Here is a 17,373-nt window from a genome sequence, read left to right on the forward strand (position 1 = left end):
AGGTCATGAAATGTTTATAACACGTATAGAAAGTAAATCGTATATCGTATATTGCACAGTAATTGATTTAAAATTTAATTTTTACGAACAAAAAATCAGTTTCAATCATTTTTGCAGACATAAGCCATTAGCCATCGCTTTGAAAATGCACATATAGGTACCTATACGGTACATTTTAAAACTACTAACAAAGTTAAAATTTCTCAATAATTTCACCATGTTATATATTTATAACTTTGCGGGCATTCAATATGGACTACTATATAATTAATAGTTAAATTGGAAAACATCGTAAATGCATAATATTTTTTAAATCTTATAATTACAGTGAGACATTCTTATGACATTATGTAGGTGTTGTATAGTTTGCCAATAACTGTTTATTATTCAACGATAATTGTCAACAGTTAACTTATGCATGTGCATCAATAATAATTATAATATTATGTATTACCTACTGCTAACTATATATTATTTATAAATAAGTGAAAACTCTATGACAGTGGTTTGATGATGATTTGAATATTTCATACGTTTATTTGTATTTACTTTATGTAACCTAATATAATGGCTCTCAAACACATTATTTCTATAGCTATATATTCATTATTCACGGATTAGCATAACTATAGAACGAGATAGCGGAGGTTAGCACCATATATTTAGCCTTTCCTTAAATTATTTTTATTCTAAAGATTGGCTGTGATGAATTTTTTTTTGTAAATATCAGCTACCTAATGTTTATTATTGCATCATTGTCGATTACTTTTCTTTGTCAACATATTTATGTTTCAAGAGAAGTTTTACAAATTTGACAATCATAAATATTAATGGGAGTGACATATCAAATTCAATTAGCAGTGAGGTAATTTTAAATAAATTTGCAACATCAGAGCATGAAAGAAAAATTATCATTGGTATATCTACCTACCTATATTAAATTATTTTATACAAACAAAATTATTATTAATGTTAATTCTGAACAATTTTTTTTTTTATTCTTTCTTTGTATCTTTAATTGTATTGTATTTATTAAAACGGAGGGTTGAGTAAAAAAAAAAACCCTGTGGATTTGCTTGCATATTATTTTTTTATCGGGACTATTAAGTATGGCCCTCCTACAATTTCGACGCTAGTTGGACCAACGTATTTGCGCATTTGTGTACAATGTAGCTCTCAGATTATGAACACGGAGTACCCTGAATAGTATAATAATAATCCTGAATACTTTCTTAAGTCAAGATAATTTCTTTCTATTTATTTTATTACCTACAAAAATGTTTTCTTAATTAACAAAAAATAATGTAAATGTATAATGCATATCAAAACAATGTAACCATTTAATACTTATTGAACTACACGAGTAACCACTAAGTATATAATATTTTACATTATTAACAATAGCATACAACGTCATTCATTAAAAAATCATTAATTATATAAATCATATCAGTTTTAATCGATATATTTTTATTTATAGGTAGGTAATATAAATACTTCATATGACCATACTACACCAACACACATCTACAAATATTTGTAAAATAACAATTTTATCTTTTGATATAAATGACAATGTATCTATTCCTTTTTATTGCAAAAATAATAAATGTTGCAAAAATGCCCTATTTCAACTTCAAATATTTATCAATAATTTTAAAAATGATTTCAAGAACTAACTTGAGCCATATCTTTCCAAAAAGTGTATTTATGTCGGTAATTTTATCGGATTTTAACTTATTTATACTGCTGCAGAAACTAAACGATTCTAATTACTCTAATATTTAATTTAATTTTTACAAAGTAAAACTTAATGTATATATAGTACAATGTATTTTTTTTAATATTGAATATTATAATATTATATATTATATGTATATTAAACATAGGTCCCTCTTTGTAATCTAATTTATGTCTATATTTTTAAACACAAATAATAAATACGATCTTGAGTAAATGTTCATAGTTAATAGATATTAAACAAAATTAACGAAAATAGGTTGGTTATTTAATCTTTTTGAATTGTGACATTTATCATTTGAATTAATTTCATAAAGATTATGTAATATTACTGACAAACGAAGTACTTCATGTGAAATTGTTGTATAATTTATTGTGTAAATGTCATTCAATATTTTAAAAATTATTATTAAATAGGTACCTTATATTAATTTTTTTTTAATATATTCAATTTGAATTGTTCTTAACAAACGTGCCATATTATTGTTTATATTGAGTTTCATTTTTTCATAAATATTTTAGAACTTCAGTAATTATTACATAATGATAAAACAAATAATAATATGAATTTTAATAAATAAGTATGTTATTATTCCTACCTACCTACCTATTATATCATTATAATAGAATAATAATAATTATTATTATTATCATTATTATTATTATTATTATTATTATTATTATTATCATTACTATATTATTATTATTACTATATTATTATTATTATTATTATTATTATTATTATTGTTATTTTCGTTGTTGTAGTAATATAATAGAACATCATTGTCATTTCATATTATTTTCCGCCACCTAGTTCAATTACAATAGGGTGATTGTAACGATCAGATTAAAGGTAGTGGATAAATGGTGGGGTCGGTCTAGGATTGTTAGTGGTAATATAAAAACGGACAACAACAAGAGAATAAGTACCATAACACGAATTCTACGACTAGTTTCACTTGATTATTTTTCATATTAAAAAACCGTTTAATATATAACAACTCTGATTACAGTAAATAATTTTGGTGTACCTATACATTTTTAACGAAAATAATTTCAACAATATTAAAAAAAAAACCATATCTACTAAATCACAATCGTCACAATAGTATACTATTGTATAAAATGATGAAGACGAATATCGTAAGTTATAAAAGTTACTAATTATAATAAACTTGTTTTAATTTTAATGATATTATAGACCATTGACATACTCAACCTACTACAATATAGATAATAATCGCCAATATTTTTAATTAATATAGGTTTAAACTATAGTATATATAATTACCGTCTACTACTTACTAGTCTACTATACATATTACCTTAATCAAATTATTTGTAGCCGACCCTATATAGTATCTGTAGATAAGAACTTTTGTCCTCATAATATTTTAACTCTATTAACTAAAAACCTAGGTACTTAGAATAAAATTTCAATATCCTTCAATATAATGATAATCTGATCTCAACCAACAAAAATGAATTATTAGCATTAAAATTATTTATAAAAATATAAGCCATTGGTTAATTGAAAAGAATATTCAACTACAGAAAATATAAATTTTATAAAAGAAAATTTGATTGTTTTATAGATGGATATTTATTTTATTAATAATATTAAAACATTTTTAAAACAATAATGTTTATGAGTCAAAGATAAAAGTACAAGTAATTCTATAAATTAATTTCGAAATTCACGACAAGATTGATATAATGGTGAACAATTTTTTTTTTGTATTTTTTGAAAATTTTATATTATTACATAAGTAGTATCAAAATATATTATACAATAATAATTGTAAGAATACAGATTACAAATCATTAGATAATACTTTAAAAAGCGATTTTTAAACTTTTTCACATAGGTACCTAAAATATTTTCGATTTACTATAGAGTATATAGCTGATGTAGTTAGTCAAAACATCTAAGTTAATAATAGGAAACACACGTGTCACATAGGTACTAAAGTTAAATAGATTTTCTTAAATGCGTACCAAACTATTATATTAACTATATTACAGTTGTGCTTACTAGATAATATTCTTTCGGTAGTCATAGTTTGTACGATTATGTTGCCGTTAAAATATTATTGTTTTGTCATGAATTATTAAATTACATCGTTTTTAAACATGCACCTATTATAGTACCTATACGTATAGCATAAGTAGCAACCCGCTGGATTCTTTGGTGTAAAGCAGTATTATATTTATATGGCCCGGCGGTGTTTGCTATTCGTAACTATATAAGACTTAATGATTTAAACGGATGAATTTATTAGACTGTACAATTTATTACATAAGTACGATAATATTATATATTATATTGTTATAACGAACCTGCACCGATATATTCGACACACACCCAATGCATGTAAATGAAATATTATAATCTGTCGATTGGAAAACTACCGTGGCTTTGTATAATATTGTACAATAATACAATAAATGTGTATAGGTAGTATAATATTATTATTATTATTATCGTTGTTATAAACCACGACAACCACTGCCGCAATGTCGTTGCGCAAATTGTAACCGCCATCGCCACAAATACGCGCGCACGGTTCACTTCACTTCTTTATTCGTATATATAATAAATTTTGCACCATTATCGTTATATTATTTCTACATAACATATATGTGATAGTATTGCATTATGACTTTGTATTACGACAGTATATTTAGGTCTTAGATACTTGAGTTTAATCCGGAAAATACGTTTAATGATCTTTTTTTTATACAACCATAACACAACGCACGCTACTGCGACTTTGACTATATGCAACCTATAACACAATGTACGAATACAATTGATAGTAATTATATGGATAGAACTCTGGATTTTTTACAATACTTTTTTATGGTATATTGGTACAGCAATGATCACAGACATGCCTGGACTAGCCAGTTCATATTTATGTTAGACACCTGTCAGGGATGGATCCAGGGGGAGAAAGGTCAAGCTCCCCCACCCCCACATAATTACATAATTCCAATTTTTTTTTTTTAAGAAATATTAAATCAAATAATTTAATTCTATAGGTAATTAAATTAATTTAAGAAATGCACTTTGTCTCTGAGTGTAAACAGTTAGTAGAAGTTTTTCTACTCTAACTGTCGCTAGGACGGGTAAAAACTTGGCTTTGTTCCAGGATCCAATAATATCGACTTACATCATTATGTTTATTGAGTCGTCATCCAGAAATCAACATAAATTATATTGTAGAATAATTATTGATCTCTTCACCAATAATGAAACAATTAAAAGACATTTAAATTTAATAAATTACTTGGATCCTAGACATTTTTAATAAATAAAGAATATATAAAAATAAAATAAAATATTTAAAGTTACAGTGATGTATTTATTTATTTTTTTTTTTATAATTATACGTATAACACTAACTTTAAATCATAATTTAAAAATAAGCGCAAGTGATGGATTTTATACTTATATAATATTTAAAATTGTACAAGGTAAATGTTTAGTAACAAATTAATGCTCCTCAGATCTTCGCCCCGAATCCGTCACCGACCCCTGCATAATACATACAGGGGCTCGGTGGGTGGCACTCGCTGTATTATTTAATATATTAACAATATTAACATTTATTGAAAACTTTTTGATGTAATATGATAAAGAAATAGGAATTACAGGGATGATTTTTTCGCATTATATAATATATAATACGTACTTATATTTTAATATTATATACAGGAGCAGAGGGCGATGTCGATAACTTTGCAACTTTTGGTCATCGGGACTTTCGTGTCGGCGTGTGCGGCGTACAGCGGGGACGAAGGATCGGCGGACTATTTCCGTGGTCATGAGCCGCGTGACGGTAACAAGCAGTTGCCGGTCATACTGATGCACAAACAAGCGTTGCAAGAGGACGGCGGGTTTCAGTACGCTTTCGCGGCCGACAACGGTCTTCGACAAGGCGAATCGATCAAACCGGACGGAAGCCGGACCGGAGCGTACTCGTACACGGACCCTGACGGTAAAGAAATCTCCGTCAAGTATACAGCTGGTAAGGACGGTTTCCGCATAATTCAGGGCGACCATGTACCAAAAGCCCCCGTGTCCGTGGTACCATTACAACAGCAATCGTCGGCGCCAGCTTACGTTCCATCACCGCCTTCCGGCCGTTCGTTGGCTAAGAACAGGTACACTCCTCGTTTCAATATATTATAATTATATAAATAATAACAACAATAGTATTATATAATATCACACCTAATGTACAATATGTGTAATATATACGTATAATATCTACCGCAATCTTTTGTGGTAAACAGTCCAGGTGGAGACCCGAGTTCAGACCCTCGACCCCGCACCACCGGAGCATGCCGAATGTCGTATTAATCAAAAAACAGAATTTCGATTATTTTTTTTTCAATTAAATTTTTTTATCGATATGATAGCAGTACATGTAATGTGGTTTAATTTCTATGACAATATTAACAACGGTTGGCAATATTTTTCTGATTTTTGACCCTGTAATTACACGCTAATTGCTAATTGTAATTGCTGATTACACGCTATTATATACCTATAATATATTTTTTTATTATGATAATTATAGATATTTAGTTATTTGACCCCCCTCCTTTAAAAATCGTGATTGCACCACGCCTGGTATGCACTGCATGACAGTCGAATAAAATTTGGCTGGTTGCTAAATACCTAGTACTATAGTGACGGTCGTCAAAGATCCAACGACGACCGCATTCCACTAAATACTTACTCGGGGATGCTTGTGAGAATATTTTAGTGTAGATTTCGAACTGGATTAATTGGTCCACCAACTATAATGCTGTCTTCATCATATTTTATTGTATCTTTTCACCTGGTCGATTGGGATATTTTCAGATGTAATAAATTATGTGAGCTTTTGATTTTCTGTAAGTTTTTGAAATAATTTCCATTGAGGAATTTTATTCGACATTCGTGATTTTATAAAACAAAAATATAACGAAACAATATAAAAAGGTTTATCAAATACTGCATATATAGTACTATAATAGGTAACTATAGTTCATTTAACATGATATGCAAATGGATCACTCAACCAAAAATCTAAATTTAGTGCGTAATTGTATCTTAGTTTTGTAGTTTTAGTAAACCATGGTCATATAAATTTACATTGCATTGATGCATCAATTACTACAATTTTAATTTATTACATAGTTTTTGAATTTATTTTATTTGAATATTATATACCTATATTATATTTTAGTAGATCACTGGTAACTGATAAGTATCTACCAATTAGCCGCATGTTTTAATGTTGTATACTTTATCAGGTTCAAATATAAGTGCTATTCGCAAATGATAGTAAGTAAAACAGTATAATTTTGTGCTTGCGTTCAGTTAAATTTTAAAACTATTGATAATAATTTATCCCTGATACATGCCTACATCAAATTGTCCAACGTATCATATAATATATCCTACATTATAATATATAGACATTTATTATACATAGGTATACCTATTTATTATTATACCTACCTATACTTAAATTATTTATTTATTTTTAGTTTTATTTTAATTATATACCTTTAATATATTTATTTGTTTTTCCCGATAAATTAATTTTGAATTCTTCTAATGAATATACAATTCTATTTTGAGGTTTGTACAAAAAAAACTTAATTTTAATATCAATCTTAATTCATCACGAGGAATTCGTTAACTTCATTCGCAAGTTTCTATTAAGTGTATTAACTTATACCTATTAGGTATATCATACTTGTCTTACCTTTTCGTCTACCTACGTTTCATTAGTATACCTATATTATTATATCCTTAAACTAAATTCATTAGATACATTTAGTATAACAACTAAACATAAAACTATAAACATTGTTTATCATGCAATATTATTGTTACTTAAACTTGGCAGATTGTTTGGCGCGCCCGGCGGACCCGGTTCTCAATTTAGCAGAGGCGATTTCAATAACGCTGGCAGATTTGATCACAACAGCGGAGAAGCTTTTGGTGCACCATCACCGTATAAATCAAAATATTCCAAGCCTCAACAACACTACAGAGTGCGCGAAGACAATAGTGCCGAATTAGCGGCTAGGTACGATGACGACGGATCTTCTGCATTCGACGGTGCCGGAGATTATAGCAGTCACAGTCCGTTCCGGGCACCTTCGTCACCGGTACATGCGGCCTACAGTGGTGCCAATGATAACTCACAGAAAGATGATGGCAGTTTCAATAGCAACGAGCGACAACCGCATTCGTTCGGTAGTGGTTATGCATTCGAATTTGGCGGTAATAACAATAACGGTGGAGCATCACCTGAATACTAAACACATTGTTTTTTCGTGTTCCTCGCGAACTTTGGTAATTAAAGTATAAACCATAGTTTCAGCAATAATTTTAAAAATAATTATTTTGTTGATAATTATTTATATTCTGTGGGAGATTGTTATAAGATACATCGTGTATATATTATATACACATATTTTATATCGTGTATCGTGATTATCTTCTAATCTTTAAGTTTTATAATTATAATGTATATGAATTATGATACCATAATTATAAGTATTTTTTGTTACGTTTTTAATAAAAATTATAATATAATTAATAAGGTTTATAATTTATGTTATGTTTATCAACAATGCGTTGATTTTACAACAAATCACATTCAAGCATAATATTATTATAGACAATAATTATAACCATATTTAATAATAGCCATACATTTTCAGCTCTATAATCCAACTAAAATATTTCTGTTACAAATTAGAATTGCGCATCCATTTTGTCTTTTATTATAATTTTCTGTATTGATATTATTTTTTACCATAGCTGCCAATCACAGATACCGATACTCCATAATTAATAATTATTTGTAATAATTTTGGGTTTTCTCTTTCTCTGTTAATATAATATGTGACCACTGCCGCATTTATAAAAAACGATTAATCAACCAGTAATCGGTATACAACACATATATGGTAAAATTATTACGTGTCTGTCCATCTATCTGTCTATATTGGGGCCACGACGGTGGTAATAAATAATATTTTTACTGGGGTTTCCACTGGAGGGGAATGTCATTTTTTAAAATTGTTTTTTTAACGTACCACCCACTCCCGTCCACTCCCGTCCATTTTCCAATCGAAAAAAATGTCCTAATGATATAATAGCAATAATAATATATGGTATACTAACTAAAATAATGCTTCTATATTTCGAAAAAAAAAAAAACAAATAATATTTTGGAGTTAAATTTTATTGTAATATTTGTAGTTAAAATAAATAATTCATATAATAAATATCATAATATACGTATAAATAACACTGTAACAGTGTAACAATTGAATTATTAAAAAAGAAATATTATTCAATGATAATATTATATAATTCGCCATGTTATTGAATTAAAACATTTAATACATAGGTAGGTATTTATTATTAATCATATATTATAACTATAATAATCATTAGGTATATAACATATTATTATTACCTACATCAGTTTAATTTGCATTTGAGGTCTTGTTATTTTATCTTTTTAAGTTCTAGTAGAAAATATGCAGATTCAACGTTAAATCAGTTTGAAGAGCTTGTATAATATTAATTGAATTTTAAATTCTTCAAATAAAAAAGTATAAAGTATTTAAAAATGTGTTTTTTATAATTTTATTTTAGATTTGAAAATAATACATTAATTTCGTTTTTTTTCGTATCAAACAAGAATATGACTTATGAGTACATAAATTATATTGTTATAATGATATAACTTATATATAGTGGACTCAACGTATAGTATTATAGTAATACCGTCTACCGACTAGTGTCTATATATATATAACGAGCATTTATGTTGTTTTCTTAATATTAATTGAAAACCATATAAAAGACGTCTTATTTATTCGTAGGTTGTCGCAACGTGTCAACGTCAATAGTTAATATAAAGGTAGGTACTATAATTTTGGTTAGTTATTAGTAAAAATGTATGTATTATACAATATATATCGATGGTGGAAAGGCCAAGTAATGTAAGCCACAAAAATGAAATTTTACAGGAGAGACTAAAATCTTAATAGTTTTGTTAAAAATTATCCAATGAAGTTAAAATTTAATTGGTTTATTGTTGATTACGTATTTTAATAAATAATTATACAATTAAAAGTTAGAAATTATTTTTAAACTACTTACTGTGCTTCAAATTGAAGGAAGTTGAGGGTTACAGTATTTTACATGGATTGCTATTTTAAACGGTGGGTTACGTTACAAGCTTTTGGGGATACATTATTTATACATCTGCTGCGGCGCATAGCCATATTGAGATGTGAATACTTAACTTGAATGACTAAAAAAGTAAAAACTAAACTTAAACCAACTAGTTTAAAGAAAAAGAATTATGATTTTTTTCTTTTTTCTTTACATAATTGTTGACAAATCAACTAATTGTGCAAACAAAGTAATAAATTCCATGATTGTGGAAAACGCTCCTAACATTCTGTCAATCAAAAAATTAATTGTTTTTGTAACTATGATTTCTCGATTTAATAAGAAATTTAATATTTCGTAGTACCACAGATTATATAAAACTATTATCATCAAATGTAGGGTATTATTGATTCCAATGTATTGTAAAACATGATAAGTAAAATAAAAATAGGGAACTAAAACAATAATGGCGCGGCGAGGGTTACATCAATTGACTGGGTTTGTTTGCAATTATTGTGGGATACGTTGCTGCTTACATCAATTGACTGAAGTTGTTTACAATTATTGTGGGTTACGTTGTTGCTTACATTACTTAACCATTAGTTACTATTGTGGGTTACGCTAATCTTAAATGAGTAAAACCTGAATTTTGCATTGGAAAAAATGATTTTAGGCTTACATTACTTGGAAAAAACCGTGTATTTACACGTGTTTTATTATTTTCAGTCAAAACCTCGATTTTGATAAAATTGAGGGTTACATTACTTGGCCTTTCCACCATCGATATTATGAAAATCAATAAAGTTAAAATATATTGTAACTCGTCGTTATAATATGTCGAACTCGAACAAAAATGATAAAAATACAATATGTGTAGATAACTTAATTTCAATACAATTTTACAAACCTATTCTTATTAATAGTCTGTTCAAATAATTGCATCAAACTAGAAAATATGTACTAAAATAAGTTAACTTTTTAAATTCCCTGATGGATTTTCTACTTGGTATATATTTTTTTACTCGATCTAACCTGGATTTAATAACTTAATAATCTCCACTTACGATGTACCCACAATTTAGTAACTATATATCAACTATAGCTAGGGTCTATAACTTAATTATATCCGGATGTATTTCATTAAAAGGTTATAAAGTTTCATTTTATGTACATAAAGGAACTAATTTAAAATAGGTAAAACTAGTACTACGTTATTACTTATTATAATATGCAAAATATAATTTATAATAATAAGTTGAAACGTTCACATTTTAGTAATATCAAATATAATCTAGATAATATTATAATATTGGATGCATATTTGTATTGAAAATGCAAGACGACTGTGTGTGCGTAATACCGTGGTGGTCAGAGATAGAATCGCAACAAGATGGATTTCACTGTTCGATAAACCATCGTATATAATATATAGGTACTGAAGAGGGCAGCGACGAATAATTAATTAATTAATTAATTAGTATTGTAGAGCACACATTTGCCTCTCAACACTGTCATTGGCACCGTGTCTTCGGTAAGTGTGGTGTCTGGTGACTGGTAAGTGGATGTATGCGTGTGCTCTCTTTGATTTAGAATATCATATAGTACGAACAAGACAAATATTTTTATGAAAAACTATTGTAGTCAACACTCGTCACGCGATATTCATTATAACATAATATATTATATGGGTAGGTACACCGCGCTCGTACGGTGCAGCGTATAATAATAATATACCTTCCAGTTATACCTACCTATAATATACATATTATAGTCATACCATCACAATGAGTAATAGTACCTATAATAATATAATAATATTATTATTATCATCGTCCATATCTACGCGTTTGCTTCCCTCGTAAAATCGAAACATCGAAATATTTTATCGTAACAGTTATTATATTTTATCATCGTAATATTATAACACGTTGTTTTTTTACACGCACGAAGATGTACGTACACACTCGCACACATATATACATATATACATATATATAGACACCTATACATAGATACATATATACGCGTGTATATGATGTGTATATGTATATAAATAATAATATATTATATATTATAATATGTATTATGTACCGTGTAGTGTAAAATACTGACGATGTGGCGGCGGCGGGTGTGTTGCGCGCGCCGTATACATGCGCCGACGTAATTATAATTATTGTATCGTCTCTGCCGTCGTCGTCGTCGTCGCCGCCGCCGCCGCCGCCACCGCCGCCACCGCCGCCGTCATCGGGGTTGTGTGGTAGTAGCAAGCGGCAGTGGCAGTTGATAGCGGTCCTTCGCCGCGTAATGGTTTGTCCACCGCAGCGGCACCGAACGTGTATTATCATCGCCGTAACAACAATAATAATATTATTGTAATAATAATATAATAAAAAATATTATCGTTTTTCACGCTGAAAGCACTCGCAGGCGCATTATTCGAACGGTACAATAATAATAATAATAATATTGTTAAAATATAATATCGTCATAAAACGATCGCGAGTATCTGCACGCTTCACCCCGTCGATCGTCGCCGGCCGGTATTGGTGGTGGTCGCTTTCTATTTAATATCGTAATAATAATAATTATTGTTTTGAAAACAGAATTCCGTTTTCAGCCCCGCTGCGTGGCTTACGTATTATTATTATTTTAAAAATATATCGATCGTAATATACCTTTCATTATTATTACCTTTTTTTAACCGGCACAATATAACTCTGTTTTATTATTATTTATTACAATATTACGGAAGACACATGTTCAAAACGGTATGGCGTTAGTTCATAAAAAATAATAACATATTATATTAATCACAGTTGTAATACTATCCAAACGTCTATAATAATCGCCCCGAGGCATTCTACCGCCGATTGGCACCCGAATGTGTCGTTTCGCGATTTTTCGCGCGATAATTATTATTAATAATAATTGCATATTGTGCGCACACCACGAATAACGACGTCACTCTATTTGAATTGATCTCGAAACGAGCCAAACACGTTAGCTCGGTATTCTAATACATAATATTATTATTATAATGGTATATGTATTTGGAGGACATTGATTTTGACCAAGCAGGGGACTCGGCAACTCGGCGCCGGCACAATTACCATAATAATAATTGATTAATTAATTGACGACCACGGCCACGGCTTGTGAAACTATTTACACCGGTGAGTACACACCATTATCATAAAGCATGCTATTTTTCAATTTATAATAATATTTATAAAACCGTGTATTATTCAACATTGTTGGTTTTTATTTTTTGCCAATAATTATTGTCAACTCTATTATATTATTAATAACTGAAATACGTAAATGATACGTCGTCTTTAGAATACTAGACAACTCTACAAATTCTTTAGGACTGCAGTATGAATGAAATAAATTATGTAATCATACCTATACAATATACAAGACAACATAAGACATAAAGACCGATAAATTAATTTTTATCACATATTTTATTTCCGTTTTAGATGGTTTCCACTTCAATATCGAATGTGGGTAAACTATATTAAGTACTGTTTTTTATTTTAATTTCTATAAATTTTATTAGGTAATATTATGTATCGTTATCTTTATTGTACTATGATTGTGTTTGTGGATCGTAATTATATAATTATTGAATAATAACTAATAACTATAATAATTTACTTGGATTATAAGAAAATAGCAGCAGCAGCATGCCAGCATTAAAAATAATCATAGTATTGATGATAATAATTATTAGTTTGTTGAGGGTGTTTCAAGTTAAACGATCCATTGCTTTGCCTTCATACATCGTATATAGATAATATATAAACTGATATTTTAATCGCTTACTACAACACGCCCTAGCATATTATACATACGTGCGTTCGCACGTAGGTATCGATACTAAAATATTTGAATTATAATAATAATAATTATTATTATTATTATTATTATTATTATAATGACCACACCGCGGCTGTACTGTACCACTGTACTATAGGCTACTTAATTATAAACATAATATTATTTATAATACCATCGTCGTAAAATAGTAATCGATTTCACATCGTTTTATAAGTTATAATTATAATTTAAAAATTACGAGTTTAGGGAGCAGCGTTCCTGCCTCCGGCTACTCACTAACCAAAGAGAAAATATATATATGTATGCGAGTGCGCGTTAGACTGTGTGTATGTGTGTATGTGTACAGTGTGTATAATGGGCTAAAAATGACGTAGTATAATTACGTTTTCCATTAAATAATTAATTTTTACCAAAGATTATCACAGTAGGTAGAATAGGTAGATATATTATATACTATTATATACTGTATATTATATATTAGATGAACATATAATATGGTAATTCAACCATAAATTAATTAATGTAGTGGAGATTCGTAATATAATACGTGTATGTATGTATTGTATATAATATATGACAATGGAGAGCTAGGTTCAATGGGGTAGTTGCTACTTAAATCATGATGAGGTGTCCGAGTATGGTTAAGGTCATTGTTAATAATCTCGTGGTGATGGAGAGGAACAGCAGCAGTGGTGCGCGGCGGCAGTGGCAGTCAATTGACGTTATCCGGCGGCATCCGCTCAAATATTATTACATCGTCGATGCGTTATAATATTATAATTTATAACGACGACTATAAGTAAATGACAGTGATAATATAAGTAGAATAGAATGAAATTGGCATGTATTATCCACCAATAAAATTTTAAACGGACGATTATTAGTGTCGTATAATATATCAATGTATAAGGCGGATGCTGCATTAGTTACAACATATCGTGACGTTTGTATGACCAATTAAAATGTATAGGAACTCTTACAATGTTTATACGAGATGTTTCTATTTAATCACCACGTAGTTGAACTATACAATTTATTGAGTGTATGTGTATGTGTGTTTCAGGACGTCGATGAAATAAATACAAATCAAATTGTCTTACATCGAAAGTATATTATAAATACCTAGGTATACTATCGCCCACGAGTATGAAGGTATCACCACTATTGCCACAGACGTCGGCAAAAAAACAAGAAGAAGTTCCTCTTCACGACAACTCGGAAGCCACTACTAACTGTTTGAAACGCCGTCGGCTTCATTCGCAGACGAATATTATAATCAATGGTCACTATCGACATAGTAAACACCATTACCCTCGGCACGACGACAAATCGTCATCAATGGATTGTTTCGACACTATTAGCAACAGCGTTAACGGCAACAGCAACAGCAGTTGTAACAGCAGCAATAGTGGCGAAGACGCGAGCGATTGTGACGATTCACCGATGAGACCTAACAGTCACCCAAGCCAACAATACCCAGAAGGGGGGACGTCAACGCCGTCGCCTGCACATCACAATAAGAAGGTACGCTGTTCTTTCCGATACGTCATAATATATATATTATATAACAATAATAGCGTCAGCGAGCGTTAATATCGCTTGTTATTGGTACACTTTAATAATATAATGATATTCGTTTATTTATTTATGTTTCCTTACTATCGATTCGATCGGTATTTATATTAAAAAATAGTCTACGTGATAATAATGAAAAACTACTATTGCAATAATTTAGCATCGATCGAATCGATGACGACGACTGGGATGTATATAAGAGCTGAGAGATTAAAAGGCCGTGGCGAGTAATAAGCTTTGAAAATAAGTTATTAAGCTGATATTGCTACAGCGGTGCGGCGTGCTGGAATAGTGGTAGTGATGGCAGAGGTCGACGACAATGACGACGTAATTTTTCTCTGCAAGGGTGAAACGGTAGCGGCGAAGGCGGCACTAGTGGTGGCGGTGGCGTCGGCGTCGGCGGCAGTATAATAATAATAATATGACGCCGCCAGCTTTTACGTTTACCTTCCCTGCACCTTCCACACTCAATCTTATTCCCTGTTGTTATGTCAGTGCCGCCGTATTTTTAAAAGGGTAGGTCAGTTTCACCAGCCGTGTATTGTACACAATAGTCATGTTTAGTAACGATAATAAACGTTACTATACAAACTATGACTTGACCTATAACAGTATCGCTATACATAATAGTTTATAATATAGGTATCTGAAATAATGTTATCATAAAATTATTCCCTAGATAAAATCTGATGACGACCTCTGTCTACGGTTAGATGAGACCCTTATGAAAATATATACAATTTTATAATTATTATTTGTAATCGGATTAGAAAATATGTTATTTGATATTTTAATAAATTATGCATATTTTTAAAATTATTATTTTATTTTAAAGTAAATGAAATACTTCGAAAAAAAAAAGTTCAGATGATTTGGTTTAAACTAATTTAAATGTGTTATACAAACAAGCCATTTTAATGGAAATCACTCTGTCCCTCCTTATTAAATCAAGCGTACTTATAAAATATATCGACGTTCATTGCGTAGCGCAAATATAGTATTCTAGAGTAGGTAAGTACATTATTTTTCAGTTTTATTGAAAAATGATAAAATAGTTTTACAAATGATTACGACCTGCATGTATATGTATGTATATATATATCAAAGAATAGCTTTTCCATGTACATACACAGCTGCGTAAATGAGATGTATACATTGAGATAGTGCACGCTGGGGGTGAACACGCAATAAAATCGTGACGCGGCACGGGGTAAGGGGCAAAGAGACAAGTGGTAATAGTGGCGGTGGTGGCGGTAGTAATGGCGTTGGTCTGCTGTTAGTACTGCAGCGTTTATAGAACCGGCGCCGGTGGGGGTGGCGAAAATGGTGAAAACAGTATATATGTATATATGCGTATATATGTATATATATTATATATAGGGAAGGGTACGATATTATAATTAGATGACGTAATAGTAATAGTGGACCGAATACAAGGAGTGGTGAACGGCGGTCGCGGTGGTGGAGGAGGGTGAATAATCCCATTTGCCTCGGCCCTGTACCCTGATTTCATACCGCCACGTCGACTGACCAACCCTTTACCGCCGCCACTGTACACACACACACACGCACATGCATTCTCCCAACCGACCGACGCGTTCACCCTGTTCCTATATACCACCACCGCCACCGTATCACGCCGACCTGCTGGCATACAACGCATAAGCCCTCTCCTCTACTACTCTCACTGTCCCTTATTCGCTCTATCCGTTTTCCTTTTACTGTATATATATACACTATACTATATAGGCATTCGTCGCCGTCTCCGTCGTCGTCACCGTAGCTGCCGCCACCACGTATAATATGTTCTTCTATACATATATATTAGGGTGGCCCTTATTTTACGATATTGGATTTTTTTCAGTCTTACCCCCTAATTTGGTTCCAATATATATAAAAACTATGTGTACAAAATTTCATGTCGATAGGTTAAGTTTAACCCGTGCCCCTGGGTCCTTAAAGTTTGAAAGCACTATTTTATTCAAATAAATATAATTTTTTTTTTAATG

General features: G+C 30.3%; 2 protein-coding genes across 2 annotated transcripts in view; both read left to right on the plus strand.

Moving 5' to 3' along the window:
* Positions 1–2,668: 2,668 nt before the first annotated feature.
* On the plus strand, positions 2,669–8,351 carry LOC100165319 (uncharacterized). The gene is given in 3 exon segments (NM_001293500.1): positions 2,669–2,883; positions 5,462–5,910; positions 7,653–8,351. Coding segments are annotated over 3 exon segments (885 nt in total). The 5' UTR covers positions 2,669–2,865; the 3' UTR covers positions 8,071–8,351.
* A 3,861-nt stretch (positions 8,352–12,212) lies between these two features.
* The window catches only part of LOC100569279 (putative uncharacterized protein DDB_G0282499), a 32,749-nt gene continuing 27,588 nt past the window's right edge, over positions 12,213–17,373 (plus strand). Inside the window, exons 1-2 of the mRNA XM_008187489.3 lie at positions 12,213–13,119; positions 14,853–15,313. Coding sequence (XP_008185711.1) covers positions 14,936–15,313 — 378 coding nt within the window. The 5' untranslated portion in view covers positions 12,213–13,119; positions 14,853–14,935. The remainder of the gene's footprint in view (positions 13,120–14,852; positions 15,314–17,373) is intronic.

Source organism: Acyrthosiphon pisum, chromosome X (genome assembly GCF_005508785.2).
Source record: "Acyrthosiphon pisum isolate AL4f chromosome X, pea_aphid_22Mar2018_4r6ur, whole genome shotgun sequence".
Lineage (NCBI taxonomy): Eukaryota > Metazoa > Arthropoda > Insecta > Hemiptera > Aphididae > Acyrthosiphon > Acyrthosiphon pisum.